This window comes from Colletotrichum costaricense, assembly GCF_030867565.1.
Source record: "Colletotrichum costaricense strain IMI 309622 chromosome Unknown Scaffold_12.1, whole genome shotgun sequence".
In the NCBI taxonomy this organism is placed as follows: domain Eukaryota; kingdom Fungi; phylum Ascomycota; class Sordariomycetes; order Glomerellales; family Glomerellaceae; genus Colletotrichum; species Colletotrichum costaricense.
Genome location: NW_026848241.1, coordinates 454269 through 477693, shown reverse-complemented (window position 1 = coordinate 477693; position 23425 = coordinate 454269). Strand labels below are relative to the sequence as shown.

At 48.8% G+C, this 23425-nt stretch overlaps 8 protein-coding genes across 8 annotated transcripts; 5 read left to right on the top strand and 3 right to left on the bottom strand.

Moving 5' to 3' along the window:
* Window positions 1-255: 255 nt before the first annotated feature.
* CCOS01_11115 (uncharacterized protein) lies at window positions 256-2216 on the top strand (the record flags this gene model as incomplete). The annotated part of the gene is made up of 4 exons (XM_060459268.1): window positions 256-486; window positions 579-1476; window positions 1533-1993; window positions 2058-2216. 4 exons carry the CDS (start codon window positions 256-258, stop codon window positions 2214-2216), a joined length of 1749 nt encoding a protein of 582 aa, XP_060310000.1.
* A 461-nt stretch (window positions 2217-2677) lies between these two features.
* Window positions 2678-3773, bottom strand: CCOS01_11114 (short chain dehydrogenase/reductase; the record flags this gene model as incomplete). The annotated part of the gene is made up of 3 exons (XM_060459267.1): window positions 2678-3314; window positions 3396-3536; window positions 3733-3773. The coding sequence occupies 3 exons, from the start codon at window positions 3771-3773 to the stop codon at window positions 2678-2680; spliced, it is 819 nt and encodes a 272-aa protein (XP_060309999.1).
* Window positions 3774-5044: 1271 nt separating this feature from the next.
* Window positions 5045-5788, bottom strand: CCOS01_11113 (uncharacterized protein; the record flags this gene model as incomplete). Its single annotated transcript, XM_060459266.1, has 1 exon — window positions 5045-5788. The coding sequence occupies one exon, from the start codon at window positions 5786-5788 to the stop codon at window positions 5045-5047; it is 744 nt and encodes a 247-aa protein (XP_060309998.1).
* Window positions 5789-6629: 841 nt separating this feature from the next.
* CCOS01_11112 (uncharacterized protein) lies at window positions 6630-7609 on the top strand (the record flags this gene model as incomplete). The annotated part of the gene is made up of 3 exons (XM_060459265.1): window positions 6630-6680; window positions 6730-6817; window positions 6870-7609. 3 exons carry the CDS (start codon window positions 6630-6632, stop codon window positions 7607-7609), a joined length of 879 nt encoding a protein of 292 aa, XP_060309997.1.
* Window positions 7610-11694: 4085 nt separating this feature from the next.
* On the top strand, window positions 11695-13310 carry CCOS01_11111 (polygalacturonase; the record flags this gene model as incomplete). Its single annotated transcript, XM_060459264.1, has 6 exons — window positions 11695-11985; window positions 12049-12226; window positions 12280-12358; window positions 12431-12825; window positions 12882-12896; window positions 13000-13310. 6 exons carry the CDS (start codon window positions 11695-11697, stop codon window positions 13308-13310), a joined length of 1269 nt encoding a protein of 422 aa, XP_060309996.1.
* Window positions 13311-14457: 1147 nt separating this feature from the next.
* CCOS01_11110 (fungal specific transcription factor domain-containing protein) lies at window positions 14458-16617 on the bottom strand (the record flags this gene model as incomplete). Its single annotated transcript, XM_060459263.1, has 6 exons — window positions 14458-14622; window positions 14686-15076; window positions 15129-15847; window positions 15899-16167; window positions 16237-16425; window positions 16542-16617. The coding sequence occupies 6 exons, from the start codon at window positions 16615-16617 to the stop codon at window positions 14458-14460; spliced, it is 1809 nt and encodes a 602-aa protein (XP_060309995.1).
* Window positions 16618-18120: 1503 nt separating this feature from the next.
* On the top strand, window positions 18121-18872 carry CCOS01_11109 (DJ-1/PfpI family protein; the record flags this gene model as incomplete). Its single annotated transcript, XM_060459262.1, has 2 exons — window positions 18121-18198; window positions 18261-18872. The coding sequence occupies 2 exons, from the start codon at window positions 18121-18123 to the stop codon at window positions 18870-18872; spliced, it is 690 nt and encodes a 229-aa protein (XP_060309994.1).
* A 784-nt stretch (window positions 18873-19656) lies between these two features.
* Window positions 19657-21578, top strand: CCOS01_11108 (averantin oxidoreductase; the record flags this gene model as incomplete). Its single annotated transcript, XM_060459261.1, has 6 exons — window positions 19657-19662; window positions 19874-20359; window positions 20452-20482; window positions 20551-20747; window positions 20801-20963; window positions 21019-21578. The coding sequence occupies 6 exons, from the start codon at window positions 19657-19659 to the stop codon at window positions 21576-21578; spliced, it is 1443 nt and encodes a 480-aa protein (XP_060309993.1).
* Window positions 21579-23425: the final 1847 nt, after the last annotated feature.

Genomic DNA, 23425 nt, shown 5'->3' with positions numbered 1-23425 from the left:
GCTTGGATCCTGAAAGGCCAGGCAGACAAGTGTGGGCAAATATGCTGCTGAACCGGCGAATTTCGATCGGTTCTCCCTTCCAACATCATTCAATATTCCTTGTGTCTCAATCAAAAAAGTTTCTCGACGTTAGAATCGTTGCAGATATTGTCGCTCCTCTCTTTTGCTTCTCGCTCTCTGCTCTTTGCTTTTTGTCATATCCCGTTATTATCTGAGCGCTCCATACACAAATATAGCTGAAGGCTGAAGACAAGGATGACTGCAATAGCATCAGTATCATCGCCATTAGATGGCCGAAACAGAAATGGTGAGGCGAGCGAAGCCGTGGTAGAATCGGCGCCAGCGTCCGCGACGAACAACGCAGACAACATCAAGCAGTTCGGCGTCGCCTGCTCGGAGCTGCACGGCTTCAAGCTATACATGGTTCTTATTGGCGTCTGCTTCGGCGCCTTTGTCATGGCTCTCGATGTCTATGTCATCGGAACGGTTCGTCGCCCCGGCAATACACACAATCGCTCTCGCTTTTTCTGTCTCTCTTTCTTCCCAGTCGGGGAAATATCTGACTTTGCTCTTGCCAGGCCATTCCCTCCATCACATCCGAATTTCAGAACACATCACACATATCATGGTATCCAGCAGCCTACACCTTGGCGGTCTGCTCGCTCACCCCCTTGGCGGGCAAAATGGCCAGTGTGTTCTCGCTCCGCTGGGTCTATCAAGGCTTTTTCTTCGTCTTCCTCGTCGGTAGTGCCATTTGCGGCTGGGCATCTACAAGCGAAGTCTTCATCGTCGGCCGTGCCGTCTCAGGCATCGGCGCAGCTGCGGTCACCAGCGGAGGGCTCGCCGTCGTCTTGACCATATCATCACCCCAGCGTAGGCCGTTATACATCGGCCTGTGCAGCAGCTGCTTTGCTCTGGGTCTGATTCTCGCCCCCATCATCGGCGGCGCCTTCACCGAGAAGGTCACCTGGCGCTGGTGTTTCTGGATCAATCTACCCGGTGGCGCCGTCACCCTGCTCGCCATGTTCTTCTTCTTCAAGTTGCCGCAACGAAAAGGTAAGCCAACGACCACCATAAGGAAAATTTTGAGTCTGGATCTCGTTGGGTCGTTCATTTGCGTCCCGGGTATATTCATGTTGATCCTCGCCCTACAGTTGGGCGGGAATTCGTATCCTTGGAAGTCGGCAACAATTATTGGCCTTTTGGTTGGATCAATCGTCATGCTGTGTCTCTTCGGCATCTGGGAATCGCGCTTAGGAGACTCGGCCATGATCCCTGGTGTGCTAGTCACAAGACGCACCGTCCTGCTCAGTGTCATCTTCTCCTTCTGCCATCTTGGTGCTCTATCCGTCTCGTCTTACTACCTCCCGGAGTGGTTCCAGGCAGTCCAGGGCGCTAGTCCCTTTGAGAGCGGCATAAGGGTGCTGCCGTCCGTCATATCACAAATCGTAGGAACGATTTGCGCAGGTGGAATTGGTTCGTACATTCCCAATCCCCTCGCTCACGTAATGGCCTCTGACGCGTCACCACAGCCCTCAAGATCCGTTTTTACAACCCTTGGTTCTTTGTCGGGCCCGTCTTGATGTGTACCGCAGCTGCTCTATACACCCAGTTCACCGTCTCCAATACCCCATCGAGCCAATGGATCGGATTCCAGGTCATTCAGGGCCTGGGCGTCGGCTTCTCCATGCAGATGCCATCTCTAATGGTCCAACTAGCGCTCAAGGACCGCGCCGACCTCCTGCCCATCGGCGTCTCTCTCAACATCTTTGCCCAGTTCCTTGGGGCTACCGTCACGCAGGTCATTGCCGGTGCCATTTTCCACGCGCGTCTGGAGAGCCAGCTCGCCTCGCGAGCTGCGCTGAGTCACGACCAGATACAACTACTTTACCGGAGCGGTATCGCAAACGTACGAGCCATTGTGGACAAATACTTTCCCTCGCTTTTCGACCCCATTATGGAGTCGTACAACTCTGCCATTGCTCAGACACACGTGAGGCCCCTATCTCTAACACCCGACTTCGCGTTTCCAGATTCGCTAACGTGTCGCTGAAAAGTTCGTCGCTGTTGCCTCAGCTGGTGTGGCTTTTTTCCTAGCCTTCGGGATCGAGTGGATTAGAATAGAAGGCTCGGCTATCAAGCTGGGCAACCAGGATAATGTGGAAGCGGCAAACCCGACCAGGGAAGAGAAACCATCAGAAGCTACGGGGCATTGAAGTCCGTTTCTCTGTTTCTGGGTCTCTCTGCAGCACGTTCTCTGTTCTGGGGAAGCAAATTTGGCTCCGATGTCCTGGTTCCGACACAGCTACCTGGCGGTAAAGTTCACGAATGATTCTTTGTCGATGCTGGGCGGATAAAAAATGGCTGGAGGTTACAATAATTATTAGACATGCGATACACCTGATGTAATTATTAAATACTTTAGAAGCCCCTTAACAGGGCACATCTCCCCTTAGAAATGTTAAACAACGACTCTTCCTGGTACTATCAGATTTATTTAGCGAAAATGTCATCCAAAAAGTTGCCCGTTCAAACTAGCAATGTAAGTTGCGTATTTCCTTCAGCATCCAACCTCTCATTAGATACATTTTACTATGATCCTTAGTATACCTTAGTAAGCCGACAACATAACGAACAACCACTTATCCCAGGCCATGATCTAGAAACATGATGACAGTTAGTCGCGCTTTGCATCGTTCGCGATTCTCTCATCCTCGACTAATCTCTGTAGTTTCTCCAGCCCAAACATCTTCCAAGTCTGCCAATCAATGACCCATTCCCCAGACAGTCGTAATGCCAACCATATCTTCCTCGACATACCACCACACCACAACCAATCCGACCGTCCGAAAAGCCAGCCCTCAGGCTTCAGCGCATTCCCAACCAGCTCCTCCGCAAAAGCATCTGTATCCGTTGCCCCCTCCTCCTGGCTCAGGTGTACGTATCGCTCATACAAATCGCTCATCTTCGCGTAGAGCGAGCCCGGCGAGAGACTAGGCTGCGGCTTCTCAGCGATCCTGGACTTGACGGTGCCCGCCACGACGACCATGACGCGGACCCCAAACGGTCGCAGCTCCTGCCTCAGAGTGCGGCTGTAGCTTGCGATGGCGCCGTTGCTGGCGCAGTAGACCGATGCGAACATGTACGGCGTCACGGCGGCGCAGGAGGAGATGTTGATTATTAGGCCTTGGGCCGCGATGAGATCGTCCGCGAAGGCTTTGACCATCGCCATGATGCCGAAGACGTTCGTGTCGAAGTTGGCGCGGACGTCTGGGATGGATAGATCTGTGGCGGGGGAGATGTGAATTCGTCCACTGCGCGAGCAGCAGCATTAACAAAAAGTGCGATCGAATGAAGGAATGAAGTGTTAAGGGTGCCGCTTGACGTGTACTTACGCGTTGTTGACCAGGATATCCAGCCTGCCTCCCGTTCTATCTTGGACTTCTGTATGGCAGGCAGCTATGCTCTCCTCGCTCGCCACGTCCAACTGCAGCGCGTCAAAGCCTTCGGCAATTAGTTCAGCGATCACATCTTCTCTGCGAGCTGTAGCGATGACATGGAGTCCTGATACACGTCAACGGCTCTTCATTTCCAGGATTGTTTAGTTTTCCTGCGGACGATACCTCGTTTCCGGAACGCCTGACACAGTGCATGACCTATACCGCCCGGGGAACAGCTAGTGACTTTGTTGGTTGATCTGTGAGGGCTATCGGGATCATGCTTCGCTCTTACCCTGTTACGAGGACTGTCTTCTGGCGAGAGCGTGGACTCATTGCCTCATTTGCACGCCTGTAGTTGAATACTGGAAACGAATGATGAACCCAAGTGTTTGGATTTTTGCCAAAATTGTGCTTCCTGGCTTATGTCCTTCTCTTTGACGACTGTGGTGGTGAACTGGGTTTCGCACTATCACTGCTCGGTGCCTATTCTTTTCGAGGTTATCGAATAATAGTGATACACTTCTGCATTTCGATGCCAAGGCCTGGAGTGCAGATCATCGGAAGCCAAAGCCGGCGGGTTTATCATTGGGGGGACGTTGACAGGGATGTACAAATTCGCCGGGCCGGCGTTGAAGATGCAACAACTCGGGAGAATTGCCCGGAGGAGCCTTGCTTCCAAAAAGTCCTAATCGGTACGTATCAGCGGCAAGAAACAGCGATTATTAAGAGGCCGCCAATACACTGCTTGCTTCACCGAAGATGCACCAGCCCGGTAGTCTCTGCGTATCTGGAGGTATGTGTTTTTCCACGGATAGGATTCCAAATGTCAGGTTTTCTGCATTGAATCATTAGCCGAAATTAAAATCGCATCCTGGTTTTCTTCAACTGACACATCAAGGTCGTGGATAACATGCCATACAACTTGGAGACTTCCGGATCCTCGTCTGTTTCTATTGAGAGTCACACATGGCGGCTTTCCCAAAGTGACTGCATGTCCCATTGATCAACCATGTACAGATGTATTGTTGCTTAGAATCTTTTGATTCTCCACGAGAACTCAGACAGGTGGGTGCTGAACGTCTCGGTGTATGCGGGGCCACGAAGGATGGCTGAGACTAGGGTCTTATGGAACTCGACGATAACGGTAGCCGACTTGTCAAAGCGACTGAGACGCCAGCTAGAATGACCAAAGCTTTGGTTGCTGGCGGAAAGGACTCAAGTAATCGAGCAAAGGTTCAAATTTACGAGGACGCCCTAAAATTACCAAGCATGATCCGTCCTACGCTTAGTTATTCAAACCTCCTAGATCCTGGCATTTCTGGATTCGCTACTCCGAAGCCGCCCAACGAGCCACGGTATTATGCTAGCCTTCACTTGCCACTCACAGTGCGGCCCAATCCCTGCCGAGGGCTTTTGCTCCTCAGGTGCGATTAACCTCGACAGCGCAGTCTAACGCTGCTCTGTTGAAGCAGATGGAGCAATAGCTGCAAACTGCAGTGTATAAATGGACCCGAAATTTTAGCCTAGAGGCTCAATTAACTGCGATCGAAAGAAACCAGATGCAAGATCAACCATAATCCCAATGAGAGGAATAGACGACACAATCACTCAATCCATCCTTCTGTACTCATCACATCCCTAGTCCACTTGTCCAACTTCTCTGCGAGTTTCTCGTCCCTCGCCGCACTACTCTCCCACCATGGTTCACCACACCGGTGATAGATGTCAGTGTACATACCACTTTGCTCCGCCTTCATATCCTGGCTTGCCGCACAGAACAGACTATTCCACGAGCCTTTGTCGGCAGACCAAAACATCTTGAACACACGCAAGGCCGATAGGATGCTCAACACGCCCTTCTCGGACGGCTCTACCGACGTCGAGAGGTTCGTCTCAACAAGACCAGGATGCACGGATGAAGTCCAAATTTCGCCCTCATCATTCTCTGAGCCGGAGCCGTAAATCTTGTGCAGGGTTTTGGCGTGCAGAATGTTGGCGACTTTACTCTGACCGTACCGTTGCCATGGACCTTCATCCTTGAGGTTCAGGTTGTCAAAGTTGATGCCAGTCTTGGGTGCGCCTAAGTGACCTGATGAAGTGAGGTTGACGATGCGTACACTGCCGGGAGGAAGCGTTCTTGATGTCTTGAGCATTACTGGGAGTAAGTGCTCTGTGAAGACCCAGTGAGACAGGTAGTTGGTTTGCCACTCGGCTTCGTGCCCGTCTTTTGTCATGTCAAATGGTGCCGCCATGATACCTGCGTTGTTGACCAGGCCATGTAGGGTTGTCTCAAGGGTGAGGAAGTGCTTGGCTGCTGCGACAACGCTAGTGAGGTTCATAAGATCCATTTGTAAAAGGTCGATATTGGCCGAGGGGTGTGTTTTTTTGATGCTCGCAATGGCTTCTGTGCCTTTTTCTAGGGATCGGGAACACATGTAAACATGAGCGCCGTGTTCTGCGAGGTGGGATACGGTGTAGTAGCCCCTATGATGTGGAAACATTAGTGATTTGGACTTGTAGATAAGCTAGTCGAGGGTTAGACTTGCATGCCGGAGTTACCACCCGTGACTATGAAGACCTTGCCATCAAGGTCAGGAAGAGAGTCGGGATGGAAGCTCATATTGCAAAAGAGCCCTTGGTGAAGCTGAGGTATGGGTTATGGAGTTATGATGGCAAGAAGGAGATGATATAATGTGTTTGATTGAATTGCATGATCTGGACGACACAAAGACTCTGCGTCGGTGCTGCCATATTTATATCCATTCGATTGCTCAATTTCCAGGATACTTGGATCTCGGATCTTCTTGCAGGTATCAAGCGTTGTGAGCAACCTGCATGATCGATAACCAATCATGCAATATCCGGGTTGAGGGTGAGTTGATGGACCAATAGGAAAATGCTGACTGAGGAAGTGAGCCAGCTGCATAAAATATGGGGCTTCCTAGTTGTCAGCCATGGAGGTGAGCAGGTTGCATGACACTTGACCGGCTCGAGTTGGTATCTGGTGGACTGACCAATGATATCTCATCAAAGCATCAACTAGCCTCTGTTGTCTGTGCCTCAATTGCTGACATGGTCGACATCGATTCCCCCGTTCCCGAGCGCCAGACTCGTGATTTCGAGCATCCTACATGATCCTCAGGGAATTTACGTCGTTCATCACCGGTCTCGTGGTCCGATAGAATCACGATGACAACGGCACCATGCATTCAACTCTCCTCCATGCCGCAGTTGGCCGAGGTACGTGCCGCTCGGACATATCATGATAGGCCTTGCTCACCGGATTTAGGCGACAAGTGGACAAGACGACTGGACAGGGACCACAAATGCCGCAGCAAGAAGAAAAGCACAGACTAGACTCAACACAAGAGCATACCGTAAGCGAGGCTCACGCCAGGTACTCAGTTATCGAAATTAACAGCAGAGTAGGCAAACGTAAAGCCTTAGCAAATAAACCCGAAGCAGTCAATGCCGCAGCCAAATCACTCATCAAATCAGAAGCCGTGGTAGAATGTTGGGATATCAAACAGGAATCCTTCTCTACAGTCCCAGCATCCCGTGTCAAAAATCTATATAACGCAAGAAATCCCCTTCTCCCAGAGAGATCCAAGAGGAACCAACTCCACATCATCTTCCCCCTCTGCCCAGACCACCTCATCACACTCCTCCAATACAACGCCGTACGCGCCATGGCCGCCAACCGCACCCTAATCTCAGACATCCTCACCACACCCCTAGACTGCGCAGAAGAAATCTTCCACGTCGTTCCCTACCCTAACAACCCTGGACTTCTCCCCTCAACACTCCTACCCACTATCACTCAACAGACAGTGCTTCACAGTGACTGGATCGATATGTTTCCTTGTCCGCAGGCGCGAGATAGTTTGATCCAGGCCGCTGGCACTTTTGATGAGGACGACCTGTGGGCAGACTGCGTCGGGGGACTTTATGAGGGCTTTCCTGATGATGAAATGGAACGACGTGGTATGATTGCGTGGTCGCCGACTTGGGATATATCGGGATGGGAGATGTCGGAAGGGTTTATGAGGAAATGGGGGTGGTTGTTCAAGGGATTGCCGGGGCCGTTAGAGGCGACAAATCGGTGGCGGATAGAAAGAGGTGAGGAACCATTTGCTCAAGACAACTATCAGTCGAGCTTTGTTACTTGAGCTTTTGTTGGCCTACAGGTACAGCTCGGTGCTATCACATGAGCTCCTTGACAGCTGATGATTCTTATGAAAGCATAAACTGCTAGCAACAGGATAACATTCTTGAAAAACGTTCAGCATCAAAACGCGTAGATCAAGGTCTTTAAGAAGGCTTATAAGTTGAATAACACTGATTGCATACCTGGAGTAAGATAAATCGGTACATGTAAACTTAAGACGCTTTGGCTGTATAACATGGTTCTCGCCATCGGCTACTCTCCCAGTCTTGTCTACGTCCTTTCTCATGCCAAAGGCATCATTGGAGCGATGCTTTTGCTTGGCCGGATAATACAGGACCTTGGTTATACCAACAGCCAGCCTCTACCGAACAGCACCGGATATAATGCTTTAATTTAGACTTGAGTTCATCTGTTTCCCATTAGAGTGTGACTTGAACTCGTGTTTGACTCTGTTTCATAGGTTTCATTTTAAACATGCCAAACTTTCTTTTCATTGTGTATCATTTCATTCAGTACTCTAGATCCATGACGGTAGACAGTAAGTGGTTTCAATTTGGGTATCTGTCGGTGGGAAAACGTGCTGGCTACCAGCCATTACCCATCAGCGCTTTCGGAAGGCTGATAGCTTGTGAAGCCTTAAAGCCCAACAACATAGCTGTATGGGTTTACCAAAAACTGCACCAGGTTAATGCAAACTAGGCTGATGGGTATATCCGAGACTACCTTAGGTTGGAATGCACTGCGAGGTTTGTTAGCGGACAAAGATAAAGCTGCATTATCGTCAGTGTACCTTGCATGCGTCACATCAGTCTATTCTTGCACTTTCCCGAATAAGGCCACATTAACAGACTCGTGTTTGCAGGAACGACAAGGCGGTATTTGCGTCGTATTGTTCGCGTACCCTTCGCCAAAGAAGAGATAGATCGCAGTAACTTCAGCGAAACCCATAAAACCCCTTAGCTCAGACTAAACAACATCTCGCATGGCAGACCTGCACTAGATACGGCTCAAACCCATTTCTCTAGACATGAAGTGATGATATGAAAGGCTGTGCTGTGAGGGATGGAGTGGTAACGTTCTGAATGGTCACGATCAGGTGATGCACCCAGTGTCTGGAGGCATCATTGATATTCAGACATCACCACAATCGAGAGTAGTTGGCTATAAAAGTCTTAGAACGCTCGTGAAGAGGATTGCCATGATTTCCGCAACTTCCTCATAAGTTATCAGTTATTGAGGAAGGGTTCACACTCGAAACCATTCCCTCAACTAGCAAAGGGCCTGACGCGTCTGAAACGCGCCGCGCCAAGATTTGGCGGCAGTAGTGGAGCACGCAAACTGCACATGGACAACGCGGGAGAGTTCAACGCAGCATTGCCACATCAAAGCCTCATTAGACATCGGCCGTAGCGTCTTTGGAACGTTACACGCTGGTAATGGATGCGGCTGAACTCCAACGCGGCGAGGCGCTTGTCTACCCCCAGCACTTTCTGAACTTATTGCAGCAACTAGGGCTAGAAGACGGGAAAGACTAGTGTGTGGCCGGGGTCATGACACTGTGCTTTCAGCATAAGGCCAGCACTTTTCTCAGTACGCCTAAGCTCAGCAATGCAATCGCTCATGAGCCTTGAGAGCTTTGTTGTTGAATGAAAGGAACTTCCTAGTGAGACTATGTCGTTGTCAGTCTAGTATTATGACGGATGTAGTTAGGGAACACCTGTCTCCACGTTTCGAAACAACGTATCAATTCTTCTGTCATTGACCAATTCCTATCATCAATGAGCCCGGTCGAGTTTAGTATCCGCTCAAGAGTTTGTTGTCGTTTGACCTTTCTATATCAAGTATGCTCGAAAGTTCTTGGCCCGACCACGAAACTTTTATTGAGATTCAGCCACTATTAAAGTGACGTCGATCATGTGAACCGGGAACTGGATGTGTGAGCAGTCCTCTCAGTAGATGGTAGCAAAGAGGTAGCCGAAATCGCATGGGAAAGGTCGCGTTACGTCGATAAAGATTCATCCTTGATCCGCCACCGCAAGCTTATATAGAGAGGAGTCTAGTCTTTTTTAAACACTCCATTATAAGTGTGCTCTGCTCTAATTCCAGAAAGTCATTGAGAGGCGGAGTATAAGAGCTACTGCTGTGTAATACCAAACTTCGACGGTAGTGCCTTTTTATGAAAATGCGTCTCATGTAGACGTTTTTTGTATTCAGCAAGGGGCTATTACTACTTTTACGACCACATTTCTGTTAAAAGATAAGCTACATGTCTTTGTGGCGCTAACTTCTCGAGCAGGATAATACTAGCAGCGATGTCTATCGTTTCGAGGCTATAATTCCACCCCATGCCCCGTATTCTCTTTATGCCAACTACGACGAAGTCAGGGCCAGGTAGCAATATCTCAAACAAGAGAATAGAATAGAGGATAGAACAGAGGAACAGATACCCGGTGCGCGCATATCAGGAATTACTAGTTTTCAATCCGTGACAGGCCCCATATCTAAGAATCGAAATCAGTGTAGCCAGAAAAGGTTCGGGTCTTGCCGAGACATCTTTCACGACAGTGTTCGCAAAGTTATGTCCTTATAGCTTTGGGAGTCATGACAGCCCCGATGACCAGCTTGTCATTGCTAAGCGAAGTCCACGTTGCCAAATCGTCAGAACTATATACGGAAACTCCACCGCCCTCAACTTACCCCTCAACCTTCTACTCCCCAAACCAGTAAAACTTACCAGTCTCTTAATCAATGGCAAGCCTACCAGTGTGGGCGTTAAAGATGTTTCCATCGGTGTCATGCCATCGGGCGCCCGGAACGATCCACTTCGCTGTCACAACTGTGAAGAGCCAGATGATGTGGAGGAGACGTCGGAAGTACACGGTGATCCTGTATCGAGCGATAGGTTGGCGTGAGGAAAATCGAAGCTTAATCAGGGGTAGGATTCACTAGAGTCACGGCTGATCCGATGCATCGAGGCCCCGTCAGATAAACAAGCATGTGTCCGAATCTCGTCGGTATCGCATCCTCTTCTATGATGTGCACATCCATCTAAGATCAATGAATGCTTTTCCAACCCACGATTAGGGTCCTGTCGGTATCCGATACTGATCTTTGACCGAAACTCGGGGAAAAGGAAGTGGTACCGCACGCCAAGCAATCCGGCCATGTCAATGCTCCCGCTCTAGCTAGTCGCCCTTTGCAATTCTTAACATGGGCAGCTACGCTAACCTGTGCGAAAAGACTTGCACCTCCTTAGACGAGGTGTCATCATCCAAACTTGCCTGTTGCGAGTAAGAATGGAAATTCTGACCCCTGCTCCCCTGCCTTACCGCGCAACTCTACATTGCCAACAAGCCTTTACGTGGGAACGAGCTTTTGCGGGGAAGCTTGCTCGATCCCGGCAGGGAAAGAGTAAGTCTCGGTACAAAGAAGGACGAGTGAAGCTTTTCTTGGTAAATAATTGGCGTTCCTTACCACAATATTCGATGGAGTATCTAGTCCCGACACACGGTGATGAAATTATTCCGCGAACCATTTTGCATCTTTCAACGGATTCATTCCCGTTAATTATGCTCAAGTAAAGTCACGGAAAACTTTCGTGTTCTGATTTACTGACGCCGAAGCAGTTATTTTCGTATCTGGGTAGGACTCACATCCTAATCGAACCTTCAAATACTTCTGGGCTAAGTCATCAAAATTGGTCAAATCTGCCTTTTCAGCCCTCTTTGGGGATGGGCAACAGGTTGATCATCCGGATTTGCACTAATCCTTCCTTTTCCCTTTGACCGAGTCGCTCTCTTTTGCTCCGATGAATTAGTCTTGTAGCTGTCTAGACTTTGATGTACATGGCTTACCGAGGCCTTCGATGTATGCGTTTTGGTACACGGGTGAATGGATACTTGTTATTTCGGCACTTGTCAAAGTCATGAACATTGAATTAGACTCTGATAGTCGACTCATCCGGGCTTCGTGTATTTCGTCAGGAATTCAGGATATCTATAAATTCAAGTCTACCTCACCCACAAATGCGAGAAACTTTGTCATCATACCTAGCATCGACTGACCTCTTACTTGTACCATCTCACCATGTTCTTCAATCGATTCATCTCGACAGTGGCGTTCGTAGCTGGCTTAGCCAATGCTGTCGCTCAGCTCGGTCCGGTTCGAGGTCTTGATCGACGACAGGAAAAGTATACACGTTCTGTAGTGCCTGCCAACGGTAACGGCTCTGATGACACGCCCGCCATCCTTGCTGCTTTTGACAAGTGCAAGACTGACGGACATATCATCTTTGAAAACGTCACGTATCACATCGGCCAAGTCATGAAAACTGTTGATCTAAACAACGTCAAGATTGATATCAAAGGGACTTTGCTAGTATGTGACGATGAGTGTGGTTATCGTAGTCTTTTGACGTTAAGAGATTGACTTGAAATACAGTGGAGCAAGAACACAACGTACTGGCTAGCGAATTCTCTGCCGATTGGCTACCAAAATCAAACCGCCGCCTGGGTCCTTGGAGGAAAGCATCTCGATGTGAACGGCTTTGGCTATGGCACGTTTGATGGAAATGGCCAGACTTGGTATGACTTGGTCAAGGGAGAGTCGAATTACCCCAGTGAGTCATGCTCTGTACGGTGTTGACGAATGCAACTGTCTTACTCGAAGTAGACCGACCTCATGCTCTCTTGCTTGACGGGGCTGAAGACTCGGTCTTTGAGGGTCTTCGATTTGTCCAGGCTCAAATGTGGTAAGTTGCCAGAATGTTCCGTTCTTTTGCTTCTATACAGCTTTGTGGACTTGTATCAACTTCTCGGAATAGGACGGTCACAATCACGCGGTCCAAACGTGTTCTCCTTCAAGACATCTATGTCAACAACACAAGCTCCAACAGAAACCCGGCTCGTAATACCGACGGGGCTAACACCATGTTCTCGGATAATGTCCACTTTCGTCGCTGGATAATCAAAAATGGAGACGACTGCATCGCGATCAAAGCTAACTCTACGAACATTCTCATTGAAAACGTGGAATTTCACGACGGTCAGGGCGTTGCTATTGGCAGCATTGGGCAGTATGCTGGCCGGTTTGAGGCCATCGAGAACGTAACGGTCAGAAACGTCTTGGCCCATGGATCTCGATATGCCGGTCGCATCAAGACGTGGACCGGTACGCAGCTCGGATATCCACCAAATGGCGGTGGCGGTGGCCTAGGATGTAAGGCGTGACTTCCTACAACGTCGAGTTGAGAATGAGCTGACTTTTCCACTCAGATGCCAAGAATCTCAGTAAGTTGAAGCCAGTGAAAGCTACCTTATGGAGAGCTATCCAAAATAAATATCCCCATGACGTCCGGGACTAGGATGGTGGAGCTAATTGATATTCCCTTAGGTTGGGATAATGTAACCATTTACGACGCAGAACAGGCTCCCATATACGTGATGCAATGCATCACCTACAACGGTCAGCAGGGCAATTGCAGCTCGTCTTTGTTCGATATCTCCAACATAAGCTTCACCAACTTCCGTGGCACACTCCAAGGAAGCCGCGTCGCCTACTTGCAATGCAGTCGGGCTCACGGCGGATGTGACGATGTCCGGATACAGAATATGAACTTCACCGACATCAGTGTCGATCCCCCGACTTCTGCGACAGGATATAGATGCAGCAACGTGAATGAACCTGAGGGATTCAGTTGCTGAGTTCTTGTTTGATAGGGTTGCCTATAGGGCTGTCAAGGAGGAGAAAGGATACCATCAGCTATGATAGGGTTAACCTATACTTCCGATTCTTACGGCCTACTTAACTTATAGTTACATGCGGCAGCCTATGAAAATTCCCCGGGGGCTCTATGCTTGTAAGATCGCAGGGGAGCAGGGATCATCAGTTTTTGCCTATCTCTTTCTTTCCATATTTTGATATTCCTCAAACAAATACAAATTTGACAAAATGTTCCAAATATCAGGTAAAATGTCTTATATTTACAACCGCAAACTGAGTTCAAAAAAGATCGAGACTTTGATGATCATGATAAAGTGACGAGAATCAATATAAGAGGAAAAAGATAGCAATGAACGTGCATCTATATGTAGCAAAGGAGATAACGCTTGGATAACTTCTTTCGATACGTAACGGGTTCCGGTATCCCGTGAGATAGTGAATCGATGGCGAGTACCTAGTTATTGACTGAAAACACGTTACGTTAGTCTCACAATCGAGAAAAGTATTTCCAGAAAGGAGATGCATTCGGCGGTAGATGAGAGTTGTTAAAGAAGGTGGACCTTGCTGAATTTGACTGCAGAAGGGGTCTTATGTTCAAGGTCTGCAGGTGATTGCAGCTACCGATTCCGGCTGCTTTCTGCTCCAGCACAACCGTCTTGTCTGCTGCAACATAGCGGGGTGAAGTCCAGTAGGGTGAAAGAACTCTGGAAATCTGGATGAGCACTTGAACAGCTGTTGTCTTCTAACTTGTCACGCACATGAACCGGGGGTGACACTCAGTAAGCTCATCTGATATGGGTTTTTCCGTGTCTAACCTGTCGAAATGTGCAGTCTCCCACCAGCAATGATTTTTATTCGTCTATGTTCAGTGTATCCAGCTGCCACACAACTATAGCACTGACCCGCCTGTGGCGCGTGTCAACGCCACGAGGGCGTGTGTAGCCCACTGTTGAAGCCCAGAGGCTACCACTAGTCTCATCTTCTCTCACTCTGATTAAGTTGCCCCATAGAATGTGCCTCTGAAGCATGTAATGCTGATAATGACTCAACGTGTTGCGTAAGAGTCACGGGATCAAGAACAGAAAGAAACAGAAAGAACTGGCCCGCAGATGAATATAGGTAGTAACGTTAATCCTGATCAGAATGGCTGTGGTTCAGAACCTCCTGGCATTGCCAAAGTTGCGGATGATACTCCATTGGCAATCCCCAATTTGCCACATCCAAAACCCCGCCAAAGAACGGAGCCTCGGGTGTTGTTGTGCTGGCCATGCTGACCACATCCAACTCCGGGTACTGTTCAATATCAGCCGCTGAGGTAATCCTAATAAATCCTGCTGCGTCGCAGTTGTTGCTAACATTGCCCGGCTGGACAGCGGCTGTTGTTTTCATCGCGGTAGTATCTGCTGAAGAAAAGCTGGTATACTCTTCAGAGGTCATTGATCTTGTAGTTGGTACGCCATCGATAGGCGCGAATATTGAAACCTGTGCATTATGTGATGTGGGACCGATGGAGAGCGGGTTTGTCGCAAGGACAGCAGTGTTATTCAGGATAGAAGAAGCGACGTCAACCATGATACGAATAATGTGATACAATATGACCGATTGGTGATCTGGATCGTACTTCTGAAAGAAGGAGATCACAGCGCTGAGAAGACTGAGGTCTTGCGTGGCACTGGAAGCCATCTTATTGTGGAGAATGTTGACGAATAGAACGTCTGCGGACCAAGCTACCTGGTAAAGGAGGTATCTGGATCGCATTATTAGGTCGGGTCAGCTGGCTATAAGATAGTGCGGCTTACGGTGTGTACGGATGTTCTGTCTGATGATATCCAAGGAGTGAAATTGCCGCTCGAGAGGCAGAGACGCAGAGAGCCAGAGAAGGACCGATATTGTCGGGTTGGATGCCTTCTCGATCCTCTAAGTATGGAAGACGGAACGCTGCGGAATGAATCGCCACCACCAGTTGAAAGTACGTGAAGTGCAGTGTCGTAAGACAAGCCATCCGTCTATAGTCTCCGTCAATAAGGCATTCGAAGCATTCAGGGTGAATCACCTCCGGGATGCCTCGCCTCCATTCTTCGAGTTCAGAGTCAAGACGAACAATCTGAGCCTCGAGCTCCGATGATGAGACTTTGGCGCTTGAGTACAGCTCTGACGAGATCCGTCCTTGTATCCTCGCTAGACGGACCTGTTGCAAAAAGAAATTGAGAGAAGCGTTATTGGGAAAGTGGTACATACTATACCCATCTGCTGGGTACTCTTCTGGTAGGTCGAGTAAGAATTCATCCTTGATAAGTGGGGGCTGGCCAATACGAAGCATAAGGTCATGGTCGAGAATATAAGCCTGCCAAAAAAGCCGACGACGATGAAGCCGATCTGACGGGCTCAAAGTAGACGGAGTGAAGGCTGTGCGAAAGGTTTCTGGACGGTGATAGCCAGACATCAGAAGAAGCTGAACAGCGAGACCCAAAAGAGACTGGGCAACATGGTTTTCGAACGTGAATTTGTAGAATAGGACCTGGAAGATTCAGTACAGGCAATCTTCAGACGGAGGGCGCGTTCAATTTACCATGGATAGGAGCGAGCCGATTGTCAATGGCGAAGGCGATCGAATGACCACATTGGGAATCATGCCCAGAGCATTGTGAATGTATTTCTTGTAGACAGCCTTGTTGCGCATGCGACTTTGTTTGCGAAGGGTATAGGCAAGCATGACGTTTACAGCCATCCACCAGCCAGGGTCTTCGATGCGTTGCCCAAGCAAATAGGATCGCATGGCGGTTTGTATCTCAGACTCCTGAAACAGCCTGATGCTCATGTTCGTCGTTGCCATGTATCCTACGGCTCACTTTAGTTAAATTTGGTTCCTCATCATGCGACTTAGATGCATTATGATGGCGTCTTTACCGTTCACGCAATCAGCAACGACTTGATGGTCGGGCAGTGGGTTATTCATATCCTCAGGCTGCAGGTAGGAAGCAGAGTGCAGGCTTTGAAATTGACGCCGGAGGTCGTTCAATGCATCGGTGAGTCTTGAGTCGCCAACCAGACGTTCGACCTGTGCTAGACCTTGACGTGAGAGCAGAGAGCAGGCACCTAGACAGTGGTTAGTTTGTTACCGTGTTGCTGATGATCACGTTTCCGGAACTCGTGATATGTCAATGAACGACACAAGGATGTGTGTTCATATGGTGTAGGGATCCCCGACTTACCTGTTGCGGAGATGACCTGCGGATGAGGAGCCCTCACATAATGCGCCATCCCCTCAGTGGAGGTGCTGGAAGGCATTGATGGACGCTTGTCGGATTGTCCAGTCGGCGAATTCACATCAGTGGCGCTCCGACACAGCAGTGTTAGTCCAGTTGTCGAAGCAGAGACTGCAGAATCCGGTGGGTCGAGCGCAGTGTCTGGCGATGATACATTTGATTCTGGTTTGATTTCGACCGGCGCTGCTTCATTGACCCGGCATATCGTCGCGGGTCGATTCTTTATTAACACCTCCTCCACTAAAAACTCCATTTGAGCCAATCTCTTGGCGGAATGATCGTATAGGCTTTTTCTGGAATTACGTTAATAAAATCCCCCATGTTCGGAGTATCAGATAGGCAACCTAGTGGACACCAGGAATCACCATGACACACGTTGGAGGAACTGAGGTGGATTGTGTGATCAGGACTTACAGCCTTCGACGTTGTGTTGGGTGTCGGCCCTGAGGCCAGGTGCAATGCAGCCCGAACCTAAGACAGTGGGAGCAGTCTGGAGTTTTGTGATCGCATTTGACCTGCAAAGTGCGATACCAGATCGCCGGTTCACTGTTAGTCAATGCCCTTAGGTCTCATCTCAGGCGTGCAGGCGACCTGATGCTACTGCCTCGACAGCAACTTACGACAAGCCTGGGTAAAGCTTCAGCGAATCACACGCTGTCTTCACGTTCACTCAAGACAGACGCATCATCTACTGCCTGGAACAACCCGGACCAGTTACATGGAAAGTATAGACATACCTTGCGATGTCGACACGGAATGCAAGCTAATGGACGAGGCGGACGATGCGCGTCAATCTTGTGGTTCGCAACTTCTCCATTGTGAAGGGGTTGCTGATGGTCTGGACTCCGCTCCGCGACCTCTCTCGAGTTGCCTCGTTCTGGGCTATTGTTGGTGCCTGATGTGGCCGGCTCTGATCCATGTTTGTCTGCCATTTTCGTACCGACTCTGCTTGATTGCACACGCAGTTTGATGCAATGGCCAAACTGAAATCGTCCGGAAATGAACTGTCGCTGGCTAGCTTTCTGAGTCAACGCACTTCAGCAATGGGTTGAAAAAAATCTGCTTGGCAGTGCTGGTGATTGTTGGCGATCGCTTCGTATACACGTTGCTAGGCACGCAGCTTAGGGGCGGAAATTAATTTTCTCCGTCTGTATGGACTGGACGCAAAACGGTGTCTGCACCGGTAATGGAGTTAGGTAAAATCCGGGAATAGTTGGGTCTAAGAATACCGGAATGCACTTGGAGCTCATCGCAAACCTTGTTGGCATCCACAACATCATTGCGTCGGACTTGGGGCGAACGGATTTCGGAGAGCGTCGGCAATCTGTGATTCTCAAACTCCAAGCTTCCGTCTGGCTAAAGGCATGACCCAGACAAGTCTGGATCATCACACAAATACAAAATGATACATAAACTCTCTATTCACCTCAGCTTAACATGACTCGGCACATGGATTGACCTTCGCACGTTCAGTTGTCCTTCCTTTATTACCAACTATTGGCGTATGATCTAGTAGCCTTTCAATATGACCAAGAAGGTTCTTATTGTACTCACCTCTTGTGGCACAATCCCAAAGAGCGGCAAGCCCACTGGCTGGTATCTGCTAGGTCCCCTACGCTCTTGAAAAACTTGCTCCCCGCCCAGATCTAATGGACATCTTCAAAGCCCGAGCTCGCTCATCCATATGATGTTCTCAGAGATGCTGGAGTGGAGCTGGTCTTCGCGTCCCTTGAGGGCGGGATTGCACCCCTTGATCCAGCTTCCGTCAAGGTCTTCGGCAACGATTCATCATCTCCGAATTTCCTGAAGAATCATCAACACAATTGGGAAAACACTGAACGCCTTTCCATGTATGCTGGTAGGGCATCTGAATCCGACGCCATTTTCTTCCCAGGTGGACATGGTCCGATGTTCGGTCTGGCTTTCGACCAAGGGAGTCTGAAACTCGTCGCCGACTTTGCCGCACAGAACAAACCTATTGCTGCTGTATGTCATGGGCCTGGAGCTATCGTGAACGTCAAGAATCACGACGGCAGCCATTTGCTCGAGGGAAGACACGTGACCGGGTTTAGGCATATTGAGGAGGGCAAGGCTGGATATACTTCAGAGATGAACTTTTTACTTGAGGATCGTATCAAGGAGGTGGGCGGCAAATATGCCACCGCTGATGCTCCTTTCGGAGAGATGGTAGTCACTGATGGCATTATAATTACTGGTCAGAATCCAGCGTCTGCCTACGGCGTTGGACAGACTATTGTTAAAGCCTTGGGTCTTTAGTTCTTGCCAAAATGACAGCTTATGTATTTAATTATGGCTGGTTTTCTGTTTTCTTTTCTTAACAATTGCTTGCAGAGCGCCCGCATCACAAACCCCCCCCCCCCCGAAACACCCATAAACGCGGCAGCAACGGTAGTGCTGCCACACGTTTGCATGACTACGTGTGTTACAGTCAGCCTTGAGGCGCGAGCGGCTTCACACGACTCTTATACTATGCGCACTGCCAACAATTAGTCTTATCGCAATATTGTCGTGCGGGACTAGAAGATCTGGGAGTCTTCTGTGCCAACTAAGCAGCCAGTCCAGATCTGCCTTTCGCTTTGTTCAGTAAAACCTCGTCTGCTGTCACCCTCGATATCGTAGTGCCTGAACCTGATCTACAAGAACGGGCCATCGGAACGCGACTACAAAATGTGATAGTAAGCTGAGTTAAAGTGGTAGTGTACTTTTCGAGGTTGTAGACGGTTTTAGCGGTGATAACGGCTTCTATGAAGTCCGCTCCAGGTTCCCCGCATGCAACCCACCTTTGAAATGTCGATGAATCGCGCAAAGCGAAGAACCACTTCACCGTCATTTTGTGGGTAATCGTCTTCGACTTCGCTCTAACAACGGGATCAGCCTCCAACGCGAACCGAGGAGTACGGACTGGAACGAAGCAGTAAAGACCGATGTAAGAATGCATTGCCGTTTCCTTGGTTGTAGAATTATTATAATTACCGAGAGTTGTTCACGTAGACTACCTCATTTCTGGCTTAAATATTGAGAACACCACACACTAGCGATCATGGCTGTCCAGAATCAAGTTGACAACAGTATTGACCTTTCACTTCTGCATCACGTTGGGATGTTCATGGGTTTTATGATTGCGTTTGTCAGTACTACCACCACTCTCCCCTCTCTCGCCGTATTTTTTTTTTTTTTTTTGCGTTTTCTTTCTCATCCTTTTCAACTCTTGACCTCAACTCCCCTGTACTCAGCTGACAACTTGGGCAATCCTTCAGATAATCACGTACCAATTATGTCTCATCTTCTACAACCTGTTTTTCCACCCTCTCGCCAAGTATCCGGGTCCCCGACTGGCAGCAGCAACTCCCTTGTGGGTTATTTGGTCCTACTACAAAGGCAAGACACCGTGGGATCTTTTGGATCTTCATAACAAGTACGGGCCTGTCGTCCGAACTACGCCAGATGGGTTGTCATTCATCAACGCCAGTCAGTGGAAAGAGATATATGGCCATAAACCCTCTGGAGAACTCGAGTTCTCGAAGGATCCAAAGTATCACGCGGGCTGGAAAGGAGAGCCAGTCATTCTCAATGCCGATCGTCATTATCATGGCTACATTCGCAAGCTTTTTGCTCATGGTTTCTCCGAAAAGGCTTTGAGAGAACAGGAACCAATCCTGCAGGAGTATGTCGACCTCTTGTTTCACAGACTTGACAGCATCAGCCAGAGCGAACAGCCTATAGACCTCGTACAATGGTTCAACGTGAGTACCCGGAGATTCTAATGACTGGGCCCGAATGAGAAGATATCGATGTGGTACGGTTAATGTGCTAATCGAACACATCTCAACCGCAGTATTTTACATTTGACTTCATCGGCTACTTAAGTACGTCACGATACGTTCCCACTTAATGTTCATTCCTACTTATGGTAATGCCTAACTTGAGCAATCAGCCTTTGGCGAGTCCTTTGAATGTCTCGAGTCTTCCAAAATGCACACCTGGGTGAACATATTCTTCTCATTACTGAAGAATATGGCGCTGCATCAAGTCGTTGCCCGTCTGCCGAAGTTAGCTCAATATCCTGCTTCTCTGTTAATGATTCCAAGTCAAGTAGTGACACAAGTCGCGACTCTTAACACGCTACAAAAGGTTGAATCCCTTCTGTTCTGTGTCTCTTTGGCTTGACTATTGACACCACTCAGGAAAAAGTCAATCATCGTCTTAAAACACAACCTCCAGTGCCGGACTTCATGGAAAAGATGATTGCTGCACATGAATCTGGCAAAATGTCATACCACCAGCTAGAAGAAAACTCACAAATCCTGATCGGTGCAGGAAGTGAGACGACAGCTACTCTCCTTTCTGGTAAGCAAGATCTTGGCCCAATGCTTTGGCGTGTGATCAATTGACTTTCTTGCAGGTCTCGTTTGGCTTTTGCTCAAGCACCCACGGGTCTACGACAAGCTTGCTACCGAGATCAGGACGATGTTCGAAAGGCCTGAGGACATCACAATGATCAGCGTCAACGAATGTCGGTATCTGCTTGCCTGCATCGAAGAGACACTGCGCATCTACCCCCCTTCACCACAGCCTCATCCGCGTGTTATCCCTCCTGGCGGTGCAACAGTGGACAATGAATTTCTTCCGGAGGGCACATTTGTCAGTATTCCGATCTATGCCGCCTCGAACAGTCCTATGAACTGGACCAATCCTGAGGAGTTCGCGCCGGAGCGTTGGATCGGAGAAGACGCAAGATTCGAGAATGATAAACGAGATGCGTCGCAGCCTTTTCAGTACGGACCACGCAACTGCATTGGCAGGAATCTAGCATACGTTGAGATGAAGATCATAATGTCTCGACTCCTGTGGCACTTTGATGTCATGAACGCAACGGATTATAATTGGATGGATCAACGAGTCTTTGCAGTGTGGGAAAAATCACCTTTGTGGGTGAGACTTTGTCCCGCAAAACGCACTTAGTACAAGTGACAAGATGGAACCAATTTGCTGGCAGGCAGAAAAGACTCACGAGGGACACCAGGCTTTAACATAGATGATATCTCACGCCCTAAATAGACTGATATGGGTTTCTGCGTCTATCCGTCTTCGCCGTTATCTGTCTCATCAACCCTGAACAGCCCATACTTGTGATGTTCATCTACTTTCTATGCTCTTTTGAAGCCCTTCAGCTCTTTATAACGTGAGCATGGGTATCTGTGATATTGGTGCGATTCGTTCCAATAAAGCATCTCCAAGACAGCGTCCTATCAACGGTGGCTGAAGCGCGTCCGTATGATGGACGTTTTGTGGATCGTGGAATGCTGTCTAGAGTGGAATACTAGCCAGACCTCGCGAACGAGGGGTAACCTGTTGTGGAGCTTGAGTAAGCCGCTTTTCTACTCCGCATAACTCTCGAGTGGTCTACCACGATGTGTTTTGACGTCTGACTCGCAAAGCATTGAAGGTGATAGTCGAAGTAAAAGATACAGTAAGGTAACAGATATGAAAATGCAAATCAAGCGAAGGGAATAAGTAAGATGAGGTATCCGTTTATAGTGCTGATAAGTTTTCCTCATAATAGCCAGGTACGTGATAGCTTTTGAGACGGTGTAGCAACATAGGTGGATATCAAACAGGTAGGCTTCGAGGTGAGTCCTGAAATCGTCATCCCCGGGATTTACATATGGGGCAAGACCGAGAAGTCACCATCAGGAGTAATTCACTTTTCTAGTCAAGGAGGGCTCACGGCTGTAGAGCTAAGATAAGGTAGGGGTTGAACCTACGACCCTTCATCATCGGACTATTCTGCTGTCGAGCCTCGGCTGCTCGAACGAGGCGGGGCTTGAATCCTTTGTGATTCTGCTGATGCACTAGCTTGAAGCCACTGACCATCAACTCGATAGGCTTTGTCTAGGGTAATAGGCTCTAACATCAAGCCGAAAGATGGCTGATACGCTGCCTGACAGGGGACTTTGATCCTCAGCAGTATCAAACCGCAGTACCGACGCAAGATAATCGGTCATTCGACTTGTCAAGGACTCCGGGCTAGTCTGGGTCTTTTCGGAAGTCTCTTCTCGCCATTTGTGCGGAAGGCAACCCGTTTTAACGTGGTGTACCGGAACATGAGACAATCACGACTTTTCTCCCCTACCCAATCAAAATCGAGATAGAATCCAAAGTCGGTTCCAGACTAATAAAATTCCTATCTGAAATAGCGCAAGCTGCGAACCAAGAACCGGACTGAAAGTTCACACATACTTCTTTAACCACATTACTCACTGCCTCTTTTCGGTGGCTGCACAAAGTTCGCAGAGTATGCATGGTATAGACGATACTAAGCACAGGAATCCAGTTCTTGGGTCCTGAACAATCTCAAGCCCGAGGAAGTCTCCATGATCTCCGGACTGAAGAAATCTATTGTAGCAGGAACGGACAACCATCGGGGTTCAACAAATTGCAACCAGTGGGTCATCTACACTGGAACCCTATGCTTACTTCGCTCGATCAATTCCTCAACGTATTTCTCAAGGGGGGTGGCTTGGACATCAGGATAAAGTTTCTTCGCGTCTAGATATCCCAAGTATGCAGCATGCTCAAGAGCGTTATCCCTTCGCACGCCCAGCAGGTTAGGCTCTTTCGCAGTAAGGTAGAAGGTTGGCGCAGTCTGTCTCTTGACAAACGTGGAATCCGGAGCAATGTGATTATCCGCTACCACCAGAATTTGCCCCCCCCCCCCCCTCCCAAAGGCCAAGTGATTAAGACTTCTTGAATCTAAAGTGTACACATCATGTTCCTGGAGTGGCAGCAGATGATGATGTTTTGATCCA